Source organism: Actinia tenebrosa, unplaced genomic scaffold (assembly GCF_029948245.1).
Source record: "Actinia tenebrosa isolate PJP-AT-01 unplaced genomic scaffold, QUT_ActTen_1.0 PGA_scaffold10__47_contigs__length_13832649, whole genome shotgun sequence".
Lineage (NCBI taxonomy): Eukaryota > Metazoa > Cnidaria > Anthozoa > Actiniaria > Actiniidae > Actinia > Actinia tenebrosa.
This window is the reverse complement of record NW_028292570.1, coordinates 7,179,710-7,207,420: the sequence shown is the minus strand read 5'-3', so window position 1 is coordinate 7,207,420 and position 27,711 is coordinate 7,179,710. Positions and strand designations below refer to the sequence as shown.

The 27,711-nt window shown below is 38.2% G+C and overlaps 1 protein-coding gene and 2 pseudogenes across 1 annotated transcript; 1 reads left to right on the top strand and 2 right to left on the bottom strand.

Moving 5' to 3' along the window:
* Nucleotides 1-9,009: 9,009 nt before the first annotated feature.
* On the bottom strand, nt 9,010-27,103 carry LOC116289070 (uncharacterized). The gene is made up of 5 exons (XM_089026692.1): nt 26,988-27,103; nt 23,641-23,742; nt 11,151-11,528; nt 9,629-9,943; nt 9,010-9,136 (listed from the first exon to the last, which is right to left on the bottom strand). Exons 2-5 carry the CDS (start codon nt 23,702-23,704, stop codon nt 9,018-9,020), a joined length of 876 nt encoding a protein of 291 aa, XP_088882818.1. The 5' UTR covers nt 23,705-23,742; nt 26,988-27,103; the 3' UTR covers nt 9,010-9,017.
* LOC148912908 (uncharacterized protein KIAA1958-like) lies at nt 17,486-18,762 on the bottom strand (annotated as a pseudogene).
* On the top strand, nt 18,993-19,753 carry LOC116289071 (uncharacterized; annotated as a pseudogene).
* Nucleotides 27,104-27,711: the final 608 nt, after the last annotated feature.

Here is a 27,711-nt window from a genome sequence, read left to right as displayed (position 1 = left end):
TTGCTACCATAGGCGGTCTTTACCCTTGTTGCGTCTGCTACTGCGGTTGCTCCGCTGGAGTCCGTAGGCGCCGGGTTGGTATCGCTGCGAAGCTTACGAAGGATAACGCTTCCAATTCCCTGCTCTATTTTTTGTGCACGGTCGAAGGCTGTTAGCCACAGATCCTTATACGTGGTGTACAAATCGTACCTATTCAAATCCAAGAGGGATTCCCCTGCGAACTTGATTCTCATCTTAGAGACGAGGTTCCTACCCACGTTATTGACGGTATAGCGCTTGTCCTTGGTGCTTGGTTGTATTGCTAGGTCAAACCTTAGCGCCAGGGTGCCAGGAACCAACACTAGGTTATCCGTTAGGCGGGGTACGCCTACGTACAGCGTTTCCCCTGGCTTTGCGCTGGATGGCGTGAATGTGACCCGGTGAAAGGTGCGTTCTGCTTTCAGTCCGCCAACCTGCTTAGGTAATGCGTTGGGATTTAACTTTGAGCTTATCATATATAATGGAAGTAGAAGGAACGGACTTCGATCCCCTTACCGAAGAAGGTCAAGTTGACATTAACGACGATGAATTCGACGCATGGACTAAAGGCGCGGAAACCGACCCGCTAGTTTACGACGCAGCCTTAGAAAACAAGTATGGTAGTAGATGGAAAAGCGCTAAGGCCGCCTTAAGACGTATGTGGGAATCAAGGAACCGCGGCAGCCCCGTCCCAGAGTACTTGGAACTTCAAAACTTGGAGCAGCCGGAGGAGGCAACCGCGCGGGAAACCGTAGAGTGGGCAACCCGAGAGCTAGAACAGCGTTATTCCCACCTTGATGCTGATGGCATAAAACTCACAGAACGCGGAAACAAAGTCCTCATAAGCGTTCAAGACCTGAGATTTCCTGACAAAGACCGCTGGACGAAACCACAACCCCTCTTTGATGAAAATGGTGACGTTAGGGGCGACGTCTCAAGATTAAAAGGCTTTCAGCATGCTACCCGAAGCATGTTAGAAAGGTTGCAAACCCTGAATGAAAAGGTCGCGCTAGAAAAACGCGTCGAGGAGCTGCAAGGAACGTTAAAAGAAAGGGAGGAAGAATACGCAAAGCAGACTCAGCTAATTGTCGATGCTGAAAAAAAGTTCGGTAACGAAAGAATGGTAGAAATGAGAAACCAGTTGGATAAAGCCCTGCGTGAAAGAGATAAAGCGCAAAAGGACCTGGAGAAGGCTAAAGGCTCAGGCGCCTCCGTTGAGGCGCTGCGAGAAACGTTGGAAGAAAGGGAGGAAGAATACATGAAGCAAAACCAACGACTCGCCGACGCACACAAAAGGAAAGTCGAATTTTAAAATCAAGAAATAAGCGAGTTGGTAGACCAAAGAACCCGAATTCGACGTGAAAGAAATCAGGCTCAAAGGGCTCTTAACCTCGCCCTGCAAGAGTTAGACTTAATTAGAGACGATACCGAAAACCTACAAACCACCATAGCTGGCTCTTTGGTGGAAAGGCGGCGGTTAATGGCTGAAATCAATACTAAGGAGGAACAAATCCGGCAAAGAGATCAGGCCATCGAAGACCTGGAGGGGCAAAAAGATCGGCAGCAAGAAGTAATCGAGGACCAAACTCGTACCGAGGAAGAAAGGGAAGCAGCTCAAAAGGAAGTAGAAACACTTGAAATACGCCTTGCGGAATTACAGGCGCAAAAAGAAAACCTGGAAAAAGAGCTGGGGCTTGCCACCAAGGAAAAGGTAAAAAGAGCCCTCTTGAAGTATGGCGTTCCGCTGGCATTCGCGGTCGCTATTAGCACCGTAGTAGGAGTCATCCTTAGCTCCCTTAAGGCTACAGGCGCGGGCGTAAAGAAATTAGGCAATGGGCTGACGGACTTGGGGGAAAAGATGGCAACCGGTCTTCCTGGGCTGCTGGGTTCGGTTGTTTCCTTAGCACTTAGGGCCGGCGGAGAACTGTTGAAGTTCGTGGGGAATAACGCCTGGATATTAGTCGTAGCTATTGGGGTGGTACTCCTGAAGAAGATGCGGGGTTAATCTTGTCCTTGTATATTATGTCAGGCTTATCGTCGTCAGGCGCCCGAGGCGTCCTCGACTGGGGATAAGTAAAGATAGTATTCGCACCACCTTGATAATTTGGTAGTAGGGGTATGGCAGTCATGGTGCTAATGGTCTTATGATGCCAGGTCCTGTTGGGGGTGTGAGCGTATCCATCCGTGCTATTTATGAAAGCATAATAACCAAGATTGCTCTTACCATCAGGGTAAATCTGTAACTTGGCATACTTACAATTAACTACCATTTGAAACGTAACCATATAAAACGCCTCGGCACTAAATGGATATGGCTGCGCTGAAAAATGAGTAGGACTTCGATTGTTGGTCAATGTCCTATAAGGAGCTAAGGGCTCATCATTCTCATCAACCAACCTAAACCCTATGATTCCGCTCCGCCCCGAGGTAACAATAATACTACAAACAATCAACGCAAGACCTCCAACTTCAACCCACATCCCAATATCGAGCCAGGCATGATCAGTATACCGCTCATCCCTTAAGTAATAAGCGTAATGGGCTTCCTTCCAATGTGGATTCATATATTTCAGGGAATAAATTCCCTTCTAAAGACTAAGCACCGTAAGAGTGCTAATGGTTGCGTGGTTATAGGTTGTATCCCTTTGATTTTCTATGCTATTTACGCAAACGCTCCCAGTGTCGTCTACGCGTATTTGCAACTTTACCTTCCCGTGGCAGTTCGCAACCATGTGAAAAGTCCAAGTCGTAAGATTCTCGGCGCTATTCGTTGGCGGCTCTACGGAGAAATGCGCAGGCTCCCTGTTGTTTGTCTTATTTCTCATAGGCTGCAGTACGCCATTCTCATCCAGGAACCTAAAGCCCACGTTGGCATGGCTGCTCGTACCAATGCAAATACTACAAAGGATCAATTTCTTTCCTGAGTAATTCAAATTCAAGGACATGCCCGTGACATCAACCCAAGATGCCTGGGTGTATTTTTTCTCGCCTGTGTAAGTCGTATAGACACAATCTACTCCAGCTACGTAGGGGTTGTTCATCGCCATATATAATAGCTCAGACCAATGCTTGCAGCTGCTAAGCCGGCCTTTAATAAGTTATGGTCATATTCCTCGGGTATGGTTGGCATAACCTTCTTTTGAGGCTTCTTCTTTGGCTCGGGTTTTTCTGCGTGTTCCTTTTTTGGTTTCTCTACGAAGTGAGGAATGCCCTTGGTCATGTCAGAGTTCACATCATTCACCCCAAACTTCATATCCTTAGTAGCTCGCTGCAGCTTGTTATTGTAACCCACAACGGAATTGGCGTTGATGACCAAATTACTAGGCATCAACCAACAACCAGGCGACAAAGCGTAATCCAGCCGCACTTTGGATTGCTGCACCGCTAATTGATATCTCTGCACCGATTTAGATATGTCATTTTCTATTATTGCGGACTCAAACAGGGTTAGGAATTCCTGTTGCGTTTCCTGTGAAGCGCCTTGGGATCCAACAATGGGGCTGCGGGTATTTACCTGCGCTCCCAGGATGCAGTACACGAATGCCTCTATGCTGCGGTTAATCCTAGCGAAATTCCTTAAACCTTTTCCTTTCATTAACACAAACGGATCCCAAGTGCTAGGAAAAATCATTTGAATCCTATCAATTAGCGTGTTATTATCCTTGCGACCGCCCATATCGTAAAACTCTAATTCCTTCCCGGGGTATTCTTGGTGATCCATGTCTGCCGGACGCGCAGCATTAATACCCCATACGTAAACAATGCCCAACCCATGCGTCTTACCCTCCTTATAACGAAAGTCTCTTTGCTGTGGCTTAAACTCGTTAATTAACCTTTCTAGGGCAGCGGAGTCGTAGCGGTTATTCATCGAATTAAACACCTCATCTCCTGGTAGGGGTACATTAAGCTCCTTCAACAACCTCCTCACCGTAAAGGCGACGTGAAACCGCATAAATGAAATATGAAACATGTCCGCGGCAACACCACAACCTTTAGTGGCAGCCCAAATAGCAAAGTTTAACTGCTGCGGCCAATACCGCATGTTGGGTCCTGCTAACCATTCCCTGGCCTCTTTACCCGACGTATGCTTCAACATCGTCTCTTTAAAGATATCCCTTACTACTACGTCAAATGATTGCTGACCCACTGGAATCTTCAAATGCGTTACCAATTTATCGAAGTCGTTTATACCACCTTGGGCGTCGTAAAATGGGTAATCTTCCTTGGCCATTAATAGATTCCTTGGAAAATTGGGTGGCACTTCTTTATGCTCGGGTTTTGGTGGCCTTTCTTTACGAACGGGCTTTGGTGCCTTCAAGTCCGCATTACTGTACATTCTTTCGCCTTTAAAGTAAATCCCATCAGGTCTCCTTTCAAACTTACTGGCGTCTGCATGTGGAAACATCTTCCTAAATGCTCTCCAATTCCAGTAATCCCGGTTGTCGTGATGTGGCTGCTCCTCAATATCATTCCCAAAAGCGTCGTACATTAGTATATATAATGGATGTTATACCATCAGCACCTCAGTTGTACCCAGATGTTCCCTATACTACACCTAACGAACTAAACGCGGAGAATTTCAGGCTCAACAAAGCAAATTTAATCCTGGCTTACTTGGAAGGACAAGCAAAACACTACGAAAAAGTTAGGAAGAAATACGTCAGAGCCCGGAGTACGCTACATAAGATTGCGATAACTTCAGGATCCATATCCGTTGTGTTAACGGGCTCCGGCGTTGCTACTTCGCTTACTGGGCCGGGAATAATTGTTGGAGTTCCTTTGGCCGGCGTTGGGGCAGCCTGTGGTATTATTTCTGCTGTTGCTACGGGCATTATGAAACAGTTGTCAAGCAAAATATCCAAGCATGACACGACAATAGCTCTGTCAAGGGCTAAAGTAAATACAATTACCGATCTTGTCTCAAAGGCTTTGCGTGACAGAAAGATAGATGATGTAGAATTTTCGCTTATTCTGGCCGAAGAAGACAAATACGAGAAATTAAAGTCGGACATAAGGAATAAAAAAACAGTCGTAAAAGATCTTTCCGAGGAATCTCGCAAAAAGATCTACCAAGAAGCGAAAGAAGAGCTTCAAAGAAAGCTTGCTCAGTAAATATCGTGACAGGGTTCTATTTACATATCGAACGCCGGCTGTCTGGTTCATATGCAAATTAAATATAATAATTTTCACATACATAAGCGTCCAGATGTGTCTGGCGTTCGCTTGTGATCGTGGACTTTGGAGCTGGGGAGGCCTAAAGTCCCGAGTTCGAGCCTCGCTGTAGACGCATTTGGACCCGTTGCTGTGAGTGAAAAAAAAAAGCCTCCCCCACTCACAGCAACCGTGGGGGGAGGGGTAGAAAGTGCGATTCAACCCCGCGATGGGGGGTTTCGCGATTGGAAAAGTCAGGGGGTGTCTCGGGACGCTGTCCGGAGTTCACCCTCTGGTGGGTCGTAAGAAAGATATATGTGTATGTACTAGAGGGCCTCTGGCGCGGGATGAAATAAGCCCCGTAAGCCCAAAATGCAAAAAAAACCCACTGGGGATAGCTTGGTGTTCTGCGGGATGCATTCCCCAGTGGGGTTTCTGGCAAAATAAACGCCAGTTTTGCATTTTTATTTTCTCGGAATCCATCCTAACAGGGGGTGGTTGGGGTCTATTTTGTAAAATATTTCGTAAATTACGTCAGGATAATAAGGAATATCCTTATCCAGCCGACAAAACATCCACTCGGCTTTTGTCATATCAGAAACCTCAGGAATAGACTTACCGGTAATTTCAGACAAAAGATAGGGAATAGCTTTGTAATATTTCCCTAGTTTTAATTTTTTCAATGTCTTCCGTAGACTTTGTGGGGTTGGCTCTTCTAAATGGTCTATGATTTTCTTCTTTACTTTGTTGTCTAAATATACCGGTCGATAACCTTGGATGTGACTCATCCAGTCCCTAAAGTATTTTATTCTTTTGTATGGGGTCTTCTTACGACCTCCATTGGCGTAATATTGCTCTCTGGTAGCATTTGGTACGGCATTACGAATATTCTTACCACACTCGTAACACTGCGCTGACGTGTCGTCTTCTATTTGCATTTTCTTACCACAACACCAGAAACCCTTGGGCTTGGGTATGTTAACTTTGGATCTTAGGCAAATTATACAGAAGTCATTGGTGAACTTTTTACATTCATGCATATATAAGACAAATATTCCCAACATAGCAGCAACAAATAACGAGACACGGGTATTTCCCGCTGCCGGCGCCTTCCTTAAACCGCCTGTAAAACCCGTAAATCTTTGACATTGACCGCGAGTCCCCCTTACTGCTGCTAGAAAAAACAAAAGTATTTTATAACCGGTTTATCACATATGACCCATTATATAGTCGACGTCACATAAAGTGAAAATTGGCTCTGCCAACAGTCTGAAAATCTGGTTAGAATACGAAGGTTTAATCGTCTGTCTAGTTATCTAAGTAAGATAAATTTATCTAACTATTCAACAGTGTAACTAAATGCACTTTAATATTGAGTTTTAGTGCTCGGTATAAAAGTTGTGTTTGAACCAAGAACGATCGAACGTTTCAGATTTAAGAAAAAATGAAGAATTACTTTTTAGGCGTTTATTAGGATAGCAAAGTTCAGTTCAACTTTTGATCTATGACAGTAAAAAAGTATGTGATATGATTATTTCTGGTGTTGCAAAACAAGAAGTGAAGAGACGCTCAAAGTTTGTTTGGCGAGGTTTGATTACAGTACACTCACTTGGTTTCGTTTACACAAAATAATTTCGTTTTACTGCAGTTGTAAATAAGTTCTGAAAGAAACGTTCATAATATTGGAAAGCTTAGATGATAGTGAAAAAGTATATGATGTTACTGATGTTGCAAAATAAGTTGGAAAAAGTTTTTAACGGACAAAATTGAAAGGAAGCTCAAGATTTGTTTACAGTAATTATGCAATTAGTCATTACACAACAACGATCACGACAACTAGCAAAATCTCAAAAAATAAAGTTGTATTCAAAGGCATGCGCTTGGTTTTTTCAAACGAAATATATTTGAGAATATATATTGGAAAAATCGATTTCAAATATGAATGATTACAAAGAATAAAAAATTAACAACAACAAGCGAAGCTTACATGCGGATCGAAGGTAAAAGATGGTCGATGACTTAAGCTCCCGGGGGGGGGGGGGGTACTCCCCTATATTTGCTATACGGGTATGTGCCTCCCTATAGGGTATGGTTTTTTGGCTTTTGGGTCTGGGGTAGGGTATCATTTTTTGACATTTGGTCTGGGATAGGGTATCATTTTAGCCTGGGATAGGGTTAACGATTTGGTCGTTTTTGCCTGGCGAATAGGCAACGCTTTCTGCCGACCAAAAACAATAAAAATGTTAGTAAATATTGATTGCAATCGATTGTAAAACCGTATTTTCCGTCTTTTAGTCTGGGATAGGGTGTAAAATTCTTAGTTTTAGTCTGGGGTAGGGTATGTAAAATCAACATTTTAGGTCTGGGATAGGGTCAGGGTTTTGAGGTCCTGGCGGCACAACCCTACCCAAGTTGGGGTGGTAGTACCCCCCTCCCGGGCTTAAGCTGTTAACGAAAAGGTTCTCTTTACCAGGTAACCTGCTGTGCGGTTCAAACCGGCTAAGAAGAAGCTTTAAGATTTAGCGACTTTTCTAGCTTCAGTAGGCAAAATGTAATTCCATCTCTTTAGAACTAACAAGCTGCTTGGCGTATGCGAACATCCGAACTCGGGTTTGACGGACTGATGGAAATTGGAGTTGAAAATGTTTCTTTTTCAATGATTATGAAAAGGCATATTTTACATTGGTAGCTCTATCACTGCCTTTCGAAACTTTGCAACTTATTTTATCTTCTCCTTTGGATTCTTAGAGTATCTGAAACCGTCCCACCAGGTAACGCGGTCTACAGTGCCACCAAGGTCTTGTTACTTTAAGGCTATTAATGGACTTGTACCTAGCTGTTCATCTGATTTAGTTACTATTAAAAACAGCCTAGTTTAACTTTCCGATCTAATAATGCGCTCTTACCAACAGCACCTCCGGCCAAACTTTGCCCAAATCATGGGCTAGAACGTTTACATGCCGCCTCTGTAAAATGGAATTATTCACCTGCTACAATTGTTATATAGTTAATATATTTGACGATATAACAAACACTCTTATTGGTTGAAAGGTGACCACGTTACACTAGCTAAATATGATATATACGCAACCTTTGAGCAACCCCGCTATATAACTGCGGGGAGGTTAATCTACACCCACGCCAACAGTCCTTAATAACTCCTCAAGTTTACAATACACACCCAAACACTCTTGCCAGATATCGGGTCAATTTTGGGGGGCAGCTTTTGGAACATTTTTCGCTTGCAAATAAAATACTTGTCTGAGTTGTACCCGTATTCATTTGTCTTCCTCATGTTCAACCGGTAAACAAAGAAAAAATACACTTGGGAATGAATGGTACAAACAACCAAAAGAAAAGAAAAAGAAAAAAGTAAAAAAAGCAATGCTGAGATGACCTTTTAATTCGTTTTAAGTTACAATCATTCTACCAATTTTAATTATTTTAGATATTGTGCCTTTTAACAGTTTTTTTTTTTTTTTTTTTTTTTTTTTTTACCTTTTAGCTTATGTAACGTTTATAGTTGTATTATTGATTTTTGCTGTATTCAAAGCCAATTTTTAAGGGATTACGTTTTTTCTGGTCGAATTCCGGAGCGTTTTTCTGAAAGAAACAGTAAACCAGTTGAGGAAGCTATTGTAACTTTGATATTCACACATACCTAACGAGACTACTATCATTACCACTGAGCTCTTTAGTCCAGTGGCGTAGAAACTCTAAAGATGTAACGGGTACGCGAGTTTATAGACTCAGTTTGCTACTTTAAGGAAAGACACCTACCTGGACATTTAGCATTCTCGTTTAGTTTCATACTTTTCTACTTTAAGGAATTAAACCTACCTGGACATTTAGCATTCTCTTTTAGTTTCAGACTTTTCTATTTTAACGTTGTAGGGAGGGCATTCGTAGCATGTATCTTGTTTGGCTACAAGTTTGTACTGGAATCCATCTTTGCAACTGCTCCAATCTAAGTAAACAAAAATTAGTTATGCAAAATTAAAAATAAATGCTTTCGAATGAAAGGAATGGAACATGATACAGAAAATAAATCAAATAATAATGTAAAATCGTATTGAGGCACAAATATGTAGCAAAAAAAGACCAGCAAAAAATGGATTACTGTAATTAACAGTCCATTAAAATTCTAGCACGATATCGAGGAACTCCGGAATGAGTAGTAAAATTTTAATTTCCAAAGTTAAATTAAACCTCAAAATGATCGATAGATACGGTGTTGTATATGTTAAATGAATTATAATGTTGTTCAGTAGTGAAATGTCTAGCATTCCTATCAAAGCTTACTTATTATTGCAACATTTTGGAGCGTCGAACATTTCATTCCTACCAACAAATACATTTTGCAATCCATCGATTTCCACCATATGGAGAACCATGAAAGGACAGCCTTGCAATCAACTCTATATTTCAAGATATTGAACATGGTCTATTTGAATTTTACCTTTTTTAAGGCGATAGACAAAGTTGGACCAATGGGATCCAACCCCAAAACCATCATCGTGACGCCAGCAGTTGTTTTTACAACCGTGCAGGTTGTAGGTTATTTCTTCATTTTTTGGCGATGCCCAGCATTCTGTCTTGTGCTGTATTCCAAAGTATTCAAACCCTTTATCCTCTGCTTTTTTTTTTTTGCACTCTTCAAACATTCTTTTGAAACCTCCTGGTGAATCATCAAAGTTGATTTGTCCGTGATAAAACGACAAGGCGCGATCACTGCTATCTTCGTAGCAACCCAGTGGTTCCCACTCCTTTTCAGCTAATAGGAATATAAAAAGACGTATGTTATTGTGGAATGGTTCAAGAAGAGCCAAGAAGATTATCAGTAGAGCGAATAAATGATATATATACATATACCATTTTCAAATTCCAAATTACTAGATAAACATACCATATTCAAGCTCCAGATTACAGACTGCCCTACTAAGATCATTGGCTTATATTAACAAATGCCTACAGCCAAGTAAAATGTATTGTATAGAATGGTCTGAACCCAGGTGAATGGATGTTTATCGACGTAACAATATTTTTATTATTTTTTATGGGACTGATGTGTCGACAACCTGAGCGGAAGTCATCTTCAGAGTCAAGTGAAGAATAAAGTCAGATTGGTTATATTTATACTGCCACGATAACAATAGCCTAATACCGAAAGGTGCAAATAAAATCGGGAGGAAAGAACGTAAACATTTTTTTTTTCGATTGGAGATCAATATAATGTCTCCCATAATGAAAACAAGTGAAATAATGCAATCGAAATGCACAATGTACACAACCCACCACCATTAACCCCATGGGCTAATTTTCTTCACGAAAAATTCTTCGACAAAGTTTTCCATGGCCGATATTTTTTAAGCTTTGAATTGCTGGTTGCACCTAATTGTAGAAACAAATCACAAATCACAAAATAACAAATAGGAATGAATTATTTTTTACGCAAAAGGAGTATTATTTTAATGTTTATAAATTATAGACTGATATTTGTGATATTAACTGGTTAGTACATGCTAAAACTGTTTATTCTCATCAATCAAGTGAGCTTTGGAAACAATATATTAAAAATTATTATTTAATATTTGTTTTCTTATATGACAACGTTCATGCTATTAGGTGAAACTTTACTTGAAAAACGAAAACAACTACAGTAAATCTATTTACACCACACAACTGGCTTCTTTTTTTATTTCGTTCGTTAGTTCGTTCGTTAGTTCGTTCTTTCTTTCATTCTTTTCTTCTTTTTTTTCCCTCTGTTCCTACCTTTTTTACATTTCTTTATTACAAGGCAACTGGTGAGATCGAATTACAATTTGGAACTTTTTTCTTATGAGAGAGAACCCGGATAAAAACCATTTGAAGCGCAGGCGGCAACCAGCAAACAACACTACTCACATACTAATCGAACCCGCATTTCCACCTTTTCTTCCCATGTATACCACATAAAGCACCTAATGTTCTCTCCTACTTACCGGGCAAGACCTTCAGTTTCATCTTGATCACTGGATAATAAACCTTCCGCTGGTCACTATAACAGCGAATTCCATATAGTTTACTTTCTTCTTCTTTCACATCAGTTACCCTGAACCACGCTTTGCCAACGTCCAAATCTCCAAAGAATGAAACCCTGCTTTCATACCCGGTGTCAGGCATTACCTTCGCTTGATTTTTCTTGCTATAGTTAAGTACTTGTAACAGCCTTGGATTTAGATAGCCGTGAGCGGCATTCCAAATGCCCAATACGCACCAACGATACTTCGTACCGGCGTCGTCCGTAGCCTTGATTTCTACTGTACTTCCACGAGTGACGGTTTGTTTCGGCAGGTATGCAGGCATAGATGCATCCGAATCTGACAGTAAAAGTGCAAAAATTCCTTATTTAGACTCTTGTCAAATTAGTCATATATAGAGGATATTACATGGGCGCTTGGAGATATGAATTTTATCTTCGAGTGTTGAATAATATCCCACGAGTTCGCTGCGCTCACGTCTCATAGATGCATCCGAATCTGACAGTAAAAGTGCAAAAATTCCTTATTTAGACTCTTGTCAAATTAGTCATATGTAGAAGATATTACATGGGCGCTTGGAGTTATGAATTTTATCTTCGAGTGTTGAATGATATCCCACGAGTTCGCTGCGCTCACTTCTCGTGGGATATCTTTTCAACACGAGAAGATAAAATTCATATCTCCAAGCGCCCATGTAATGTTCTGTTTATTATATAACATTATAAAATAATTGTTAAAAAAAAATTATCATCAACAATGGTTTCGTTACAACTTGTTTTGACAAATCTTGATGAAAAATGTTAAGTTTTAATAATATTGTTCGCGCCAAATTTGTAGGAAGTTAAATATAAGAAAAATGAATATAGCATATGAATAAATAGAACGTTTTCCCACAACCTGGGTTAGAAATCCTAAAGAGTTTGCTAATATGCTAATGAGCTGCATACCGTACTGCCAGCTAAATTATACAGCAATAAGCTGCGTGAAGAAGTTTTAATCTTAAAATGTTATTCTTATTGCACTTTCTGTGAACTTGACATAATTTCCAGGAATGTAAACGAACTCAACGTTCTAAATTTATAAAAAACTCAACAAGTGTTACAAGATTTTACAATTTTTATTCAACATCAACGTTCGTATCTGAAAAAAATACAAATGAGTGGACTAAGTTAGCACGGAAATTCTCTGTACACAGAAAAAATTTTTTTAGTTTAGTTATATGTTCAAATAAGCGTACTCGACGTTCAGCAAGAAATGATGCAAGCTCCACACATACTTGAAGAAGCCATCTAGGAAATATCCATAACTGTGATATAGCTTTGTACACTCTTATTTCTTTAAAAACATGTTCCACCGTTATTCGTCGTTGTGACAGATACGTGTTAAAGTGCCTTGCCCGCCTTCTTTCTCTGGGGTTCAGCAAATGCACTTTTATTTGCTCTTACTGCCGTCAGCAATGGTCCAACATCAGGATAAGCCCTGTCCGCTAGAAGTTTTGCACCTTGTGGTAGGTCCAGAGGCTGTCCTGGTCCAATGCTGGTCATCAGCCTGTAAGATGTAGCATCGTGTGTACTACCAAGAAACCAGGCTTGAACATAGTCCAACATCAGGATAAGCCCTGTCCGCTAGAAGTTTTGCACCTTGTGGTAGGTCCAGAGGCTGTCCTGCTCCAATGCGGGTCATCAGCCTGTAAGATGTAACATCGTGTGTACTACCAAGAAACTAGGCTTGAACATATCTCAAGTGTCCAAGGTTATCAATAATAAGTTGGGTGTTGAAACAGTGGTAGTGACGGTGCCCACTATAGAACGATATCTGGGGCTCTGTTATGGGTCGGTATATCTCATGCGGGCTTGCGTCTATAGCGCCCATTGCGTTTGGGAATTCTGGCCAATTCCCCTGATGTTTGCCCATTTATTTACATTTAACCAGCGAATTGGATTTTGGAAATACCTCCATAAGAAAATGTGCGAAAAGGCTTTGGAAACTATGAGTAAAGTAAATGCTATTTTAAGCAAGGTGGACAAGTATCTAGATGATTAGAATAACTAAGCTATACTAAGAAATTGAATCAAATCTTCAGTCTCGACTGTTATAGCGAGCTGGTATATCGTCACTTCTACTCAAAGATTTGTAATTTACAAACGTTGCTATTGAATGAAACTTCTATAAAAATCTTGTAACACTTTTTAGTGAGTTTTTTATGTAAGATAGCGTTAATAGTTTTATAAGCACGTTTTAGAATGGCGAGCTTTTTAATGAGTTCGTTTACAATCCTGGGAAAAGTGCAATAAGAATAACATTATAAGATGAAAACTTCTTCACACAGATTATTTCTGTATAATTTAGCTGTCAGTACGGCATGCAGCTCATTAGCATAATTGCAAACTCATTAGAGTTTCTAACCCCGGTTGTGGAAAACGTTCTAATATTTGCAATTTTCTGAAATAAAGTCATAAAGTACATTAAAAAAAAAACAAATTTTGCAAACATTGACTTTCGTCGCTACTGCTCTCAAACACTCTGATTCGCTTAAACTCTCTTCGGCTCTCGTGTTCCTCTTGATGCCCTTGAGTGTTCTACAGTACGTTTACATTAAAAGTAAATGTTCCTCCAGCAATTGTACCAGTTATTAGCGATCCCAGTCCTGTCAAGGGCATCTGACAAGCTTCAAGGCTAGAACGACACTGGTATTCTTCAGTCGCTGACTGTGTTGTGATGCTGGTGGACGCGATGGGACATGGATTATCATTTTGTACCTTTGAATGACAAAATGGACGATATATTTTCCTGTTGTTTGTCTGATAAAGAGGGATAGTTGTTCACAGAATTAATATTACGATGCCCAGTAATTTGCATTATCTGATCGAGTAGGTGGAACTTCGTTGTTTAATTTCTGAACGAGGTGCTTTCGAGCACTGTGGTTAGTCAACCTTTTATTTCCAAGTTTAGCATCGTTTACCATATCTTTCAATATAATAATGAGCTTGTTTATTCCAATTGGCTGTGCTTTGAACCAAGTTCGTATTAAGAGAGAGAAAGGCTGAACCTTATTGACCGCCAAGTAGAACGGAAAGTCATTTGTATTCATGGTTTCCGGACGCTTGCTTGCATAAATCTTGTAAACACGAACCGGATCTCTATCTTGAGATAGTTCAGGCTTTGCATAAATTCTTGGCTTGATCTTTCGCGTATCTCTAGGGTCAGAACCAGTCCTTGTTTTCGTTTGTCGTTCAATAAAGTATTCTAAATACTCTTTTCCATCTGAATTTTTCTTCAGAACGACATCTCCCCAAAGTGATTTACGCTGTTCCTTCCCGCCTCTCAAGCCTAAGTGAACCGTCGTGCTTAACCAGAGAGTGTTTATCAACGCTTGAGGACTTTCAATTCCGAGACATTTTGCTTCATAAAGTATTTCAATTTCCTCATCAGTTAGTTGTTCAGATGTCATAGGTTTATTGCCAACATCCTTTCGCTTTTTGGTCTTTTTGTTTTGCTTTGAGGGTAGCCATGGTCCCTTTGAATTGAGCATCGTTAAAAATTGTCAAGCCGTAGTTTTCTTTGTTCAAATATCGTTGAATACTTGAAAGAAATCCTCGCAAACTCGATGGCTCGTATTCGGAACCGTCTTTCTTTCTAACTCCATAAAGAAACTTCGAAAGCTCGTTTAAGACAGTTGATTTCAGTTCATGAAGCAATCGATCTTGAAGCAAGTCGGCATAATTTTTCAGGACGAACGCCTTGAACAGCTCCACATCATACATTGTTTTCCTCTTTGTGTTCACATTTTCCTGCTCTTCTAAAAACTCACTCAGCTCTTCATTAGCTATATCAACAAATCTGCTTGATGCTATTGTTTTGTCGGGTTTTTTAGCAAGGAAAAAGACGAAAAAGCACAAGATAAACAATCTCGATTGGAAGTTGAAGCACTTGACACTGTGACAGCGCGCGAAAATACTGAAAGCTGATTGGTCGAGAGTGATATCACACATGTGTGATATAAATGATATCTTTATGACGGGGATAAGCTTTTTATCACTTTGATACCACTCGGTATACCACTATATGTTATATAATAAAAGTTGCTACTCATGAACATTTTTTTATGGAAAAAGGGATCTGTTGAGGAAGTAGGAACGAGTGAGTTTTGGAAAGGTTTTGCCATAGGAGTTTTTACTGATATGGAGGCCATCTTGAATTAAGGGATGCTGACGGTGTAAGCGAAAGCTTATAAAGCATAGATTAGCGGGGTTACGTTTTTAAGTCTTGATGTTTCACACATCGTTCCAACTGCTAAAAAATTAAATTGCTATTTAGATGAGCTTTTCATTGAAAAGCATAAAGTTATATAAAAAGGCACCAGGAGAGCTGTGTAGCCTATAAATTTTCCAATAGTTTACACCTCGGCATCCCATAATTGTCTTCATTAAAAAAATAGAATTCAAGATGGCTGCAGTCTCTGTAGAAAGGTGTATTGTAGAAACCTTTAGGGTAGTGCAATTTAATAACTTCCAATAATGGTGCCAACTAAATGCGAACCATTTTTCATTTGTTGTTAGATTGTGTTAGTCGTAAAACACCATAGAGACCGCACTAGAATCTGGAAAAAATGGGAGTTTCAACGCGTCTATGCGAGATAACGTTATGCACCAATGACGTCTACAATTTTTAAAGCGATAATAAACCTCAAATTTTAAACCGTCTCGATGGATTTTATCTGAAACCTGTTTAGAATAAAGAAACTATATGGGCCATTTTTAAAGTGCAAATGAACCCTTGGACAATACTTTCAGTACAGCTGGTTCTGCATAAAGTAAATAGTTGATTGGTAAAATATTTCTTGATTTGAGTGATGCGTCTCTAAGGCCCGGTTCATACGTCGAACTTTTCATGCGCCGAACCAAATGCTAAGAATTAAGATCATGAAAAGTACGACGTCTGAACCAATTAAGTTCGACCATAATATTAAGATCGAACCAATCGTCAAGATCGACTGAAGCGTTCGCGAATTACGACTTCGGAGCTACTCTAATTCAAACGACGAACTTTTCATGAACCGAACCTAATGCATAAATTTATATTTGATCGCAAATGGGGGGCAAGTACGTTTTGCATGAGCTGCGCATACGCATAACCATGATTTGACCGGGCTTCCTGTGTTATATGAGAGGCTCGGCAGCTGTTTCCGGATCCCGGCAACGCAAAATGGCGTCTGATGATATGTGTGATTCGTGTTTTGCAAACACGAAATACGTTTGTATTTCTTGTGAAATGTCAATATGCAACAAGTGTTCGTGTTTTGAAAGCGATGAAGAGCAGCCTGGTTGGCTTGCAGGAAGAAGTGTAGGATATTGTGAGCCATGTGACAGGGAAATAAAGGTCAACAAAGTGAAGGTCAACAAAGTTTCCAAGGAAAATGACTATGAAGAGACAAATAGGTAATAGTCTGACTAGTATGGGCTAAATAATCAAATAAAACAACTGTTGCTCAAAAAACTTGGTTCATTTTGAAAAATTTAAGCTTTTGAAAGCTTATCTATTTAAGCTTACAGTTTTAATTTGCTCCCCGTCTTTCTTTGTTTGTGTTTCTTTAATTTGTTTTAGTCTCTGCATGTAGTTCAGTCTGTTCCATAGCATAGTGTATGCTCTCCTCCAAAGATATTTCTGACACCTAAAGGCTTAATTAAATTCTAATTTGAATTTTTTTCTCACATAGAAAAGTGCAAAAATTTTAGATTCGTATAGGAAATCGCACGATCTCGAGTACAATTTGGAAATTAATAGACACGAGTAATGTTTTGAAAGTTCTTGTAGTTGCACGAGCCTTTAGGCGAGTACAATTAAAGAACTTTCAAAACATTACGAGTGTCTATTAATTCCAAATTGTACGAGAAGATCGTGCGATTTTTTGTTTATAGTTCACTCAACAAAACTTCAGTAAAAAATGCGAAGCGACGCCGTTCATCTTTGTCCTATTTGGCGGCCGATGTTCAGTCCATCGCGCAATTGAAATGCATAAAAAAGATTAGTTATTACGGCTTTAAAATTTTATTTAAATGTTTTTTAAGTACAAAATGATAGAAAATAATTTTACATTTCAAGTAAAAAGCCATGTTAATGTTTGAATGTTTACAACTATGAAGACCATTTTGACAGCTAAACAGCGAATCAAGAAGCGACATTGTAAACTGTGCGTAAGCGAACTTTGAATGAATGTCAAAGCAACCCATTGGAAGGGTTAAAATATTTTAAAACAGTTCGCCGACAGAAAGTTGATTTAAGCCAACTTATTGGGATTAAGAATCTGAATCAATCTTTCTGATTCTTCTGTAATTGATGGGACGGCTTTCTGGTGAACGCTGTTGGCCTTGAACCACGTTGAACGTGACAGTACACTGTTGGAAATTATTAACTGTGTGTGCCTGACATGACTGCCATTCTGCCGAACTTGAAGTATTCACAGCAATACCCTGAGGACCATGTTGACTTGTGGGAACCAAGGGCAGCTTCTGGTTGTTACTTATGATACTTGAAAGAGCTCTCTGCTTTTCTTCGTTTCCTTCATAGTAATCTTGGAGGGATTGCTCGCTTGCATGGCCGGTGATTTGAATGATTGATTGCCTTTCGACATTCGCGGCTCTTAGCTTTTTTACCACAGTTTTTCTGGCAGAATGGTTAGTCAATCTTTTTCCAGAATCAGCCATAGAGGTTCCTTCTATTATAGCTTTCATCATTTTGTTAATAGTATGCACTCCGAGCCACTGTTTCTTGTACCACACGGCAGTTTTAGGCTTTTCAATGATAGCCAAGTAAAAAGGACCAGTTTCGCGAAGTTCAGGAGGACGCCTGTTAAGGAACTCTTTGAAAAGGCCAATGGGGCATCTTGGACCTCCAGTGGCAAATATTTTGGGTCGGACTTGTCTTCTCTTCGTGTTTAAACCGCCTTGCCTCGTCTTGGTTGGGTTTTCGTTGAAAAAACGTACTCAACGCCTCGGTCATCTCGGCATAGTTTGAAATCCTCTACTGTCATTGAATGGTGCTCTTGATGTCCTCTAAGACCACAGTGCTGCGTTAGAATATACCATATCGTCTGGCAGAGTGTTCTTGGATTGTCTGAACCCAGCTTTCCCTCCTTCCAGAGCTCTTCTTCCTCAAGCTTCGACACTGCATTGGAGGCATTTGGTCTCTTGCCTTTCCCTTCTTCACGAAGTAGTTTGGCTCTTCCCTCAAGTACTTGCTTTGACTGCTGGAATTGGCGGTCTTTAATTATGGAAAATGGATATTTCTGATCTCGTAGATGCCGGTCAAGACTTGCCATCATTACTTTAAGACTTTCTGGTTCATATTGGTCACCATTCTTGTTTCCTACTTCTGCATAAAAGCGCTGGAGGATTTCGTCAAGGATTTCCGGTGGATATTTTTCAATATCTGGATCTACGTTTCGCTCCTCAGCCCAGCTATACCAAACATTCAACCAGGTTTGTGTACTTTTTTTTGTGTTTATGTTTATCGCTTTTTCTCTTAACGTTTCTATAGCATTTTCATCAAGAACTCCAAAACGACTGTCGGCCATTTTTACGCTCAAACTTGCCGCTGTTGACATTGTTTTGGCCGTGTTTCCATAGCGACTTAATTCGGTACTCCTACGGAGTACAATTAACGCTATAATTGTACTCCTCTCGACCAATCAGAGTCGAGTAATTTTGTTGAGTGTACTATAAAGAGGATAATGCTGAAGATTCAGATAACGAAGAGGAGATTTCTACTCAAGCCGGAAAGAAAGTATCGAAGAAAAGAAAGAAAATGGCTGGGAGAAAGGCACGTTGGAATCAATCAATGTTGGATGATTTTGTTGTCATCGCTGTCAGCAGTGATAATTTTAAGAAGAAGCTCATTTTTATGAATACAAAAACTCAACAAAATGGAGAAACTTATGAGAAGATTTTAGAAGAACTAAAAGAAAGGGGTGCTGCAAGAGGAGAGACCTTTCTCTTTATTGTAGCACAGTTGAGATCTAAATTTTAAAAATGAGTGTAAGCGTTGTGCCCTTACCATTAAGACAACAACAGGGATAAAACGTTTCCAAGAGGATAAGGGATATGGATCCTGGTTTAACCAGTTGTTTACATTAGTTAAAACAAGAGATTCTTGTAACCCTGAAAAGGCTCTAGAGGCTTCAGCAATGAGCAACACCAAAACCAGCTCCAACGATTCAGTTCGGGAGAGTGATTCACATGGACACATCAATCTTCGTGCCAGTAAAACCGTCCAATAAGAAACAAAAACGAGAAGATGTCATGATTCAGGCAATGAACTTAATGAAGAGCGCTATAGAAAATGACCCCACCAAGAATCTCATTGAGTTCATGAAAGATGACATCCAAAAATCCAGAGAACAAGAGTTGAAACTGTTATCTCTGATGATGTCACAGCCCTCATACCAGTCATATGATTCAAGACATCAGGAGTATAACCCCAATGTGGCCCCAATGTGTTCACAGCCTCAATATCTTCGACCTGGAGTTTTTTTTCCAGAAGACCACCCATTTTACCATCAAATGTGAGCATGAACAACTTATAAATTGAAATGTTGCTGTTTAAAGAAAAACTTCCAGACTGTTTTCATTGTATCTACAGGTTCAATTTTATACAAGAAATTCTTTCAGCTGACAAGCCACATGAAACAATCATCAATCTTTATCTATAAATTATGTTTGTTCATGCATCATGAGATATATTTATTGTTACAATTTCATTTGCATACCTAACATACCTTATAAGAAAATGGTACATTAGTATTTACTATGAATTAATTTATTCATGAGATATATTTATTAATATCTAATTTATTTATGGTTCAATGAATTCCTAAAACTCATGAAATTAAACTTTCTGAATGTAGTGTTACAGTTTCATTAGCATACCAAACTATATTAATTGATTAATTAATTAATATGTATTTATTTAATGATAACAAAGTTAATTTGAAAATACAATAAAAATATTTCTTTTCTATTTACACTGAATTGTAATTCATAATTAATAGTAGTTCATTAAAGTTCATTGTTTTGCATTTTGACGAGCAGGAGAAAGAAAAAATCAACGCACTTAAGACTGGGCCGCTACAGGCAACCCAGTAATTATACTACGAATTTGAATCTTGCGGTTTAGATGTGGGATGATACCACTGAGCATGCGCACAGGTAAACATAGAACAAAAGAATTGATGAAAGATGCAGATTCAAATAAAATAATAACTGATGAGAGAAACGATTGACTATGATTAGTGAAATTTGTTTTGAATTAATGATATTACAAATTTGCTTAATATGAGACAACCCGAGCAGTCATGGTAATTATTTCGTATTTGATTAAGTTATCTATTTTTTCATTTTATTTGACTTAACCTACTCTTACCTAATCTTATAGAGAGGCTAGGAATCTATTACAGGCTTTCCCTAATTATAATAGATCTTATAAGCTAAACTAAATATTTTGAATTTGAATTTGAATTTGTATACACATAAAATTTAACAACGTTTTTTTCGTCGAAGTGTAGCCTTAAATTGAAACAGCATTTTAAAGTATAATTTGAACCCTGAAGGTTTTTTTATCTACAAGACTAATCATTTTACGCCTCGAATATGGCCGATTTAGTTGAAACTAACTTAGCTATATTCCTTCAAGAAATGGAAACGTCAATTGGATTTTATTTTAATAATAACAGGCTAGTGGAGGCTGTAGTAAGCCGAAACCAATACAAACGACAATGAAATGATTTGACTGTGCAGGACTAAAAAACTCTCGAAGTTTATACGATCAGTTTCAGTTTGAGACAGAGTATGATAAGAGTGCCCCACCATTGTCCTTCAAAAATTCTTCAGAATACTGCAATACATGAAAAAATGAAGTTCTGGAATCATTTTGTTTTTTGGAACACACCTCCACAAGAGTCAATTGATATTTTCTTGACTGATTTGTATACTAAAGCTCAGGGACAAAGAAAGTATAATAAGAGATGAACGACTTTTTACTACCACCACGTGCAGGGAAATTACAAGAACTGATACTCAGCACGGTGATAGGTGATTATCAAATGGGGGGTCTTAAGCTACCTGATTTTCAGTCTCTTTTGAAGGCAAGTCGAGTTAACACGCGATAGATTTATTTACCTCACTAGACAAACGAGCCTTGATACCCTCTATATATTAAGATCTTAATCATTGGGGAAGCGGGTTAAAATATAAGCATACAAATTTTGACCTGCTAGAATTTTCAAATCTTTGTTTCCATTTTATAAAGAGATTTTACAAAACTGGATCCAAGTGAGGACATATCGATGATACTCGAACAACACATACAGAACAATAGATACATTAAGACAACAATTCTATATTTTACAAGGGTTTTTCGAACCTTAACAATAATAAAGTGAGTGATCTATGTGACACAGGTGGATAATTTTTTTTAGATGGACTTGGATAATACAAGCTATGCCAAGAGATTAGAAATCTAAACTAAAATAATCCCATGGTGTTATTGACAAAAATAAACCCAGATGGAAAAGTATATACATATAGGAACGAAAAAAGTAGCATCAAATATACCTACAAATAGAAAGTAAACAATGTAAAGTCCTTCCTCACAATCTAATTTAACATAATTAATAGAAAACAAAGGACTTAACTGGGGGGGAAAATTATAAAATTTAAAATGGTTTGAGCCAAGGTGGTGAAGTTTGGTGCGAAATATGATCATCCGGGTGAATGTAGTCTTGAGAAAGACTGTTGTTGGTGGTGACTGACGTTTCGAAAACCTGAGCGGAAGTCATCTTCATTCTGAACTCTGAAGATGACTTCCGCTCAGGTTGTCGAAACGTCAGTCACCACCAACAACAGTCTTTCTCAAGACTACACTCACCCGGACGATCACATTTCACACCCAAAAAAAATTATGGAAGAACTTATACCACAACTGTAGACACCTTTTTAAGGTTGTTTTAATACGAAAGTTTAACAATATTGTATATTTAAACCGCGAACTTCATCGTTTTAAGATAATTGGTTATTCCTCTTGTTCTTTTTGTTCACTTTCTTATGAAACAGCACATTATTTATTGATTGATTGACTTCGTCATTATAAGATCATTGGTTATTTCTCTTGTTCTTATTGTTCACTTCATCCTGAAACAGCACATTATTTATTTATTGATCGACTTCGTCATTTTAAGATCATTGTTATTTCTCTTGTTCTTATTGCTCACTTCATCCTGAAACAGCACATTATTTATTTATTGATTGACTTCGTCATTATAAGATCATTGGTTATTTCTCTTGTTCTTATTGTTCACTTCATCCTGAAACAGCACATTATTTATTTATTGATCGACTTCGTCATTTTAAGATCATTGTTATTTCTCTTGTTCTTATTGCTCACTTCATCCTGAAACAGCACACTATTTATTTATTGATTGCCTAGAGACAAAAATTCTTTCCTTTAAATCCGAGACTGGTTAGAATCATTCGACATTTTGCTTTACCGTAGTCTAATAAGTGCAGCATAATTTTGGGGTCGATGATAATTCCATCAATTTAATTTATCATCCTAGTTTACAAACTGTCGTTATTTTAAGCTTAAACATTACGTACTGTTTAATAAACGAGCAGGAGTGTTTTATCGGGTATAAAACACGAGGCGTAGCCGAGTGGTTTTAGACCCGATAAAACACGATCTGCGAGTTTATTAAACGGCTTAAAAAACTCCAGATGTATGCTCTCATACTGTACCGAATTCTTTACGAAATGAACCAAGTTTGATAGAGAAATTCCAAGTTAAAGTTTATGCAAATGAAGACGAATCTATATCAGATATAAAACCTCCTTCATGGTCATGATTTCTATTGTGTTTCCTTCATGAATTATTAATGAGTTTTTTAAGAATATATCAAATATACAGGTAATCAAAACAAAGCAAACAAAAAAAATAATCAAGAACCTCAATTCAACTGATGATCTTAAAAAGGGTATCAATATACCAAGGTACTGTACTTTCTTGTAATTTGTCGTTTCCTGTTTTGAATCTTGTTATTCCATTACGTAGTTAAGTCGTTTTGTTTTGTTTTGTTTTGTTTTGTTTTGTTTTGTTTTGTTTTGTTTTGTTTTGTTTGTTTTTTGTTTTTGTTTTTTCTTTTCGTTTTTTTGTTGTTGTTGATGTTTTGTTTTGTTTTTTGTTTGTTTTGTTTTTTTCTTATAGTTTTTTTTTTTTTTGGTTTATTTTAAAAACTCTGTAAAAACCATAAAGAATTGCTAAACAGTGATTAATAATTCTTACCACTATGCTGAAGAAAAGTTTAAATAAAAAAGAGGCGATTCTTGAAGCACACACACACACACAAGAAAAGAAGAAAACGAAAAAGTTTTGTTAATATTATTAGTGGAAAAATGTTTGGTACCTTTAATCTTCATGGCTGCAATACTAACGAGGCAGATAAGGACCCAAGACTGTAACGAAATCATTTTTGTTTGTCCACGAAAAGATGAAGTATGTGAACAGGCTAAAAAGAACAGGGAAAAAAAGTCAAAAGTTAATCTCATCATACCTTGATCCATCCATTCATAGCACCACCATTATTGTCAGGTGAGTGCTGTTGTCAAAGCTAAAATTCAAGAGTTTTTCAGGTGAACCGAATCTCACTGAATAGACCTTGGCGGAATTAAAATAGGGTCTCAAGATCCTGTAATTTCCAAGAAATATCTCTTGGACTGATTATAGCTAAATAGTATGTTTATATAGCAATATAAGAACATTTGGCAATATTCACCATCACTTCCTATAAGGTTTCAGTTCAGGTGCCCATTATATATTGTGCCAATAAGCAAATTGTCCCAAATTCATTAGTGCACAAGCCATGTTTAAGTGTTGAAATACGTGATCGTAGGGTTCGCATTGCACTTGGTCATTAAATGGAGAAATTTAGTCTAATTGTTTAAAGTGCCTATAACCTTTATAGGGTTATGATGAATTTTGATTTTCTGTGTGTTGGAGATGAACAAACAAAAAATATTTTTTCGATCGACTAAATATTCTCGGAGATATAGCGCCCTAAAGTACGCAGTTTTGCCACGCCCAATCAATTTGGACAGGATAAAGAGGAACTGGGCCGAGCAGAGTCTCGCTGAGTGGTGACGTCACAACAAGAACGAATGTTTTGATAAGCAAAGATTCTTACTAGTTCTTCGGTCAGAATATGAGAAAATGCCGACTAGATGTGTTGTTGCTGGGTGCTCAAACACCCCAGATTTTACGAAAGGTATATACTTGCATAAGATCCCATTTCATAACGACAATCGCCCAGAAGCAAAGATGGATTGATTTTGTGAAGAGAAAGCAAGCAAATTTCAACCCCTCGGCTACCTCCGTCATATTTTCTACACACTTCCTACCAGAGGATTATAATCAGAGATTTTATTTTGTCTCGTAAAATCGTCCTCAGTTAGTTAAAGATGAGGCTGGGACTGTTGGCATCCCAAGGCCGATTTATGTCTGCAACCATGAAGAGCAAACCAAACTGTCGGATCGTAATCGCCGAAAAGTGTCGCTGGCCAAATCTCCAGGAATGTTTTCTTGTCAAACTTGTTCGATAGTCCTAATTCTCTGATTTTGGTTTTCAAACTGTTTAAATTATCTATTTTCCAAAGGTCTTATAAGATGCCTTGCCTCCGTGTCTTCACCGAAAGAAGTTGAGTTGCCGGTGCGAGAATGAGTCGAACAACAACAACTATTTTTAATCTAATACAACATTTGGTGGCTAGTTGTAGGGAAAAGTATTCTTTATTTAAACATAACATATACTTTATTTGTTGTACCTAAATTGTGTCAGTAACAGGTATTATTGAACAAAATATTGACTAGTTTTATTATTGCATGCATCTTTCGTAATATCTACAACATAGAATGATAATAAAGTCAAACTTTATAACCCAAATTTACAAAACACTTCTTGAGGTTTTTTTCTTTTTTTTTTTTTTGGAGGATCGGTGTTGATTCAGTAGGTCCTATTTTTAAGTAACTATAAAACGGGGGCCAGCTATAAACAATGAAAGAAACATGGAACTATTTGACAGGATAAAACCCAAGTGTCATAAACTTCTTCATCAGAGTATTCCTGTTCGGGATATCCATGAACGGCTTCGTCTAATTCTTCGTCCTCGAGTTCGTAAATACTCTCATTCTCGTCGCTTGAATCAAAGTATTCATCAGCATTATCAATGGATTCCATCTTACAGCCTTTCTTTGACAACTGGTTAATTTCAAAGATACAAAGAGGCAAATAAAGCGACCAAAACAGGTAAAAACACTGGAAGGAACAGCCAAGCTCCACTTTGTTTTACTTATTGGAAGCCGAGTCGTTCTTGTTGTGACGTCATTCAACGCCAACTAGATACCAGACCTCGCGATCCCGTCCAAATCGATGGGGCGTGGCAAAACTGCGTACTTTAGGGCGTTATATCTCCGAGAATATTTAGTTAATCGAAAAATTTTTTTTTGTTTATTCATCTCCAACACACAGAAAATCAAAATTGATCATAATCCTATAAAGGTTATAGGCACTTTAAGAATAAGACGTGGTAAAAAGGTCCAAAAACAAACTTCTTTGAATTTGTGCGATACTGGAACCGGTAGCACGAAACTGGACACAGGTTGCCATCAAAATACAATCAATTTTATGGTACATATTGGTGGCTAGTATACAGAAGATATAGGTATTACGAACTGAATTGGAAAGATACACAATAACCAATATACAAGTCCACAAGCTGACACAATTGCTCTACGTTGATGTAGGAATGATTTGTTAGTGTAGTAATACCATGATCGCCTCGGATTCTATTGTCTTCCGAGGGCTTTACAAATCCGAATTTCCCGCATGCATAGAACATGAGGGAAATTTAGAAGACAAAAAAATTCTTTGTCTTTTACTAAATTTCCCTGTCGCATATATTAAATGAAGAGGAATTTCATAAAACACAAAGGATTTCTTTGCCTTCTAAATTTTCCTCATGTTCTATGCATGAGGTAAATTTAGAAGACAATGCCTCAATTTAATCAAAAATTTCCCTCGCGCCATGGTATTACTATGTTTTTAAGTCCAATTTGGCAGTCAGAGGATTTTTTTAATTCAATTATTTCCAAAATTGGACAGACATGTAGTCCTATAGTCTTCGGCTTGGGGTAATGTTTTCTCAATTCAGACCACGTGTCATTCCCTTGAGAATAAGGTTCTTTGTTTGAGCTGTATCCATATTCATGTGTCTTCTCATGTGCAACCGAGCGCAAACCTTAAACAAAGAAATGATACTCTAGGGAATGGCATGTGGTCTGAAATGGGAAAACATTACGTCAGAGCCGAAGAGGTCTGTTGCAGATTAATCATATCATCCCAAACTATACTAGACTGATTCCATAAGTCATAATTTTTCTTCAATAGAATGCGAATGGAAACGATCCAAATTAATCTTAAATTTGGACATAAAAGAGAATTTGAAAATAATACAATAGTTGCTTATATGGGATTATAGAGTGATGATACAATTATAAATAAAAATATTTCAGTCTGGATTGTATAAAATAGAGAAAAGCCTAATCTAGTGAAGTTATCCTTCCGTAACATGCTTGTAATGTACTGTATAGAGAAAATTTCCTTTTCTACCTTCAGCTTCTGATGAGCTTAGACAGTGCACTATGATCTTTACAGCAGCATTGGCCTAAACGATTATCAGCAAATGAAACTCATTTTACCTTAAAGAAGCACGGTTTCGACTTTGCTTGTTCCTTTCCTATGAGTGTCCAAACAAGGCTAGTATGAAAATCCAAACTTCGAGAAAAAGAATTTACGTATCATCACTATTTGTCATTATGTCATTGGCTGTAAGCGATACTTTTCATTTGTGCCTCTCCTCTTCCCTATAAAAGGGGCGGCTATGCAGGCCGGGAAATAACTTATTATGCGACAAAACTACAACTAGAATATTCGTGATTAAAAGATTATTTATGAAGCTATTTTGAATGTGAGTCGTTAATTAATATTTTTGAGTTAGCTCTGATATTATCTAAAAAATCATTTCATTCAGTTTGATCTCCCGCCGCCCCACTACGCTTCTATCGTATTAACCAAGGAGCAATATTTTTCAAATATTCTTTCATTCTGATTAAGTATGTTCATAGCTTTGAATTTCCTTTATTTAAAAAAAAAACATTTTTAGTCATATCACATAAACGTGATAGATAGTTTTCAGCTTATAGCTTGTTCTACGATGTTTCTATGACATTAATGAAACTTAACCAATATAGTTTCACATGATAATGAGACTGAGAGTAAAATAAGACGTACTCATGAGACATACATTCAATTTATGGTTATCTGTTATATTAAATATTTGTTTCCAAATTCTATTTATTTCGATGCTGTACCGAGAAGCAAGAAGAGAAAAATCTACTAAGAGGCAGGTGGCTTGTGATGCGC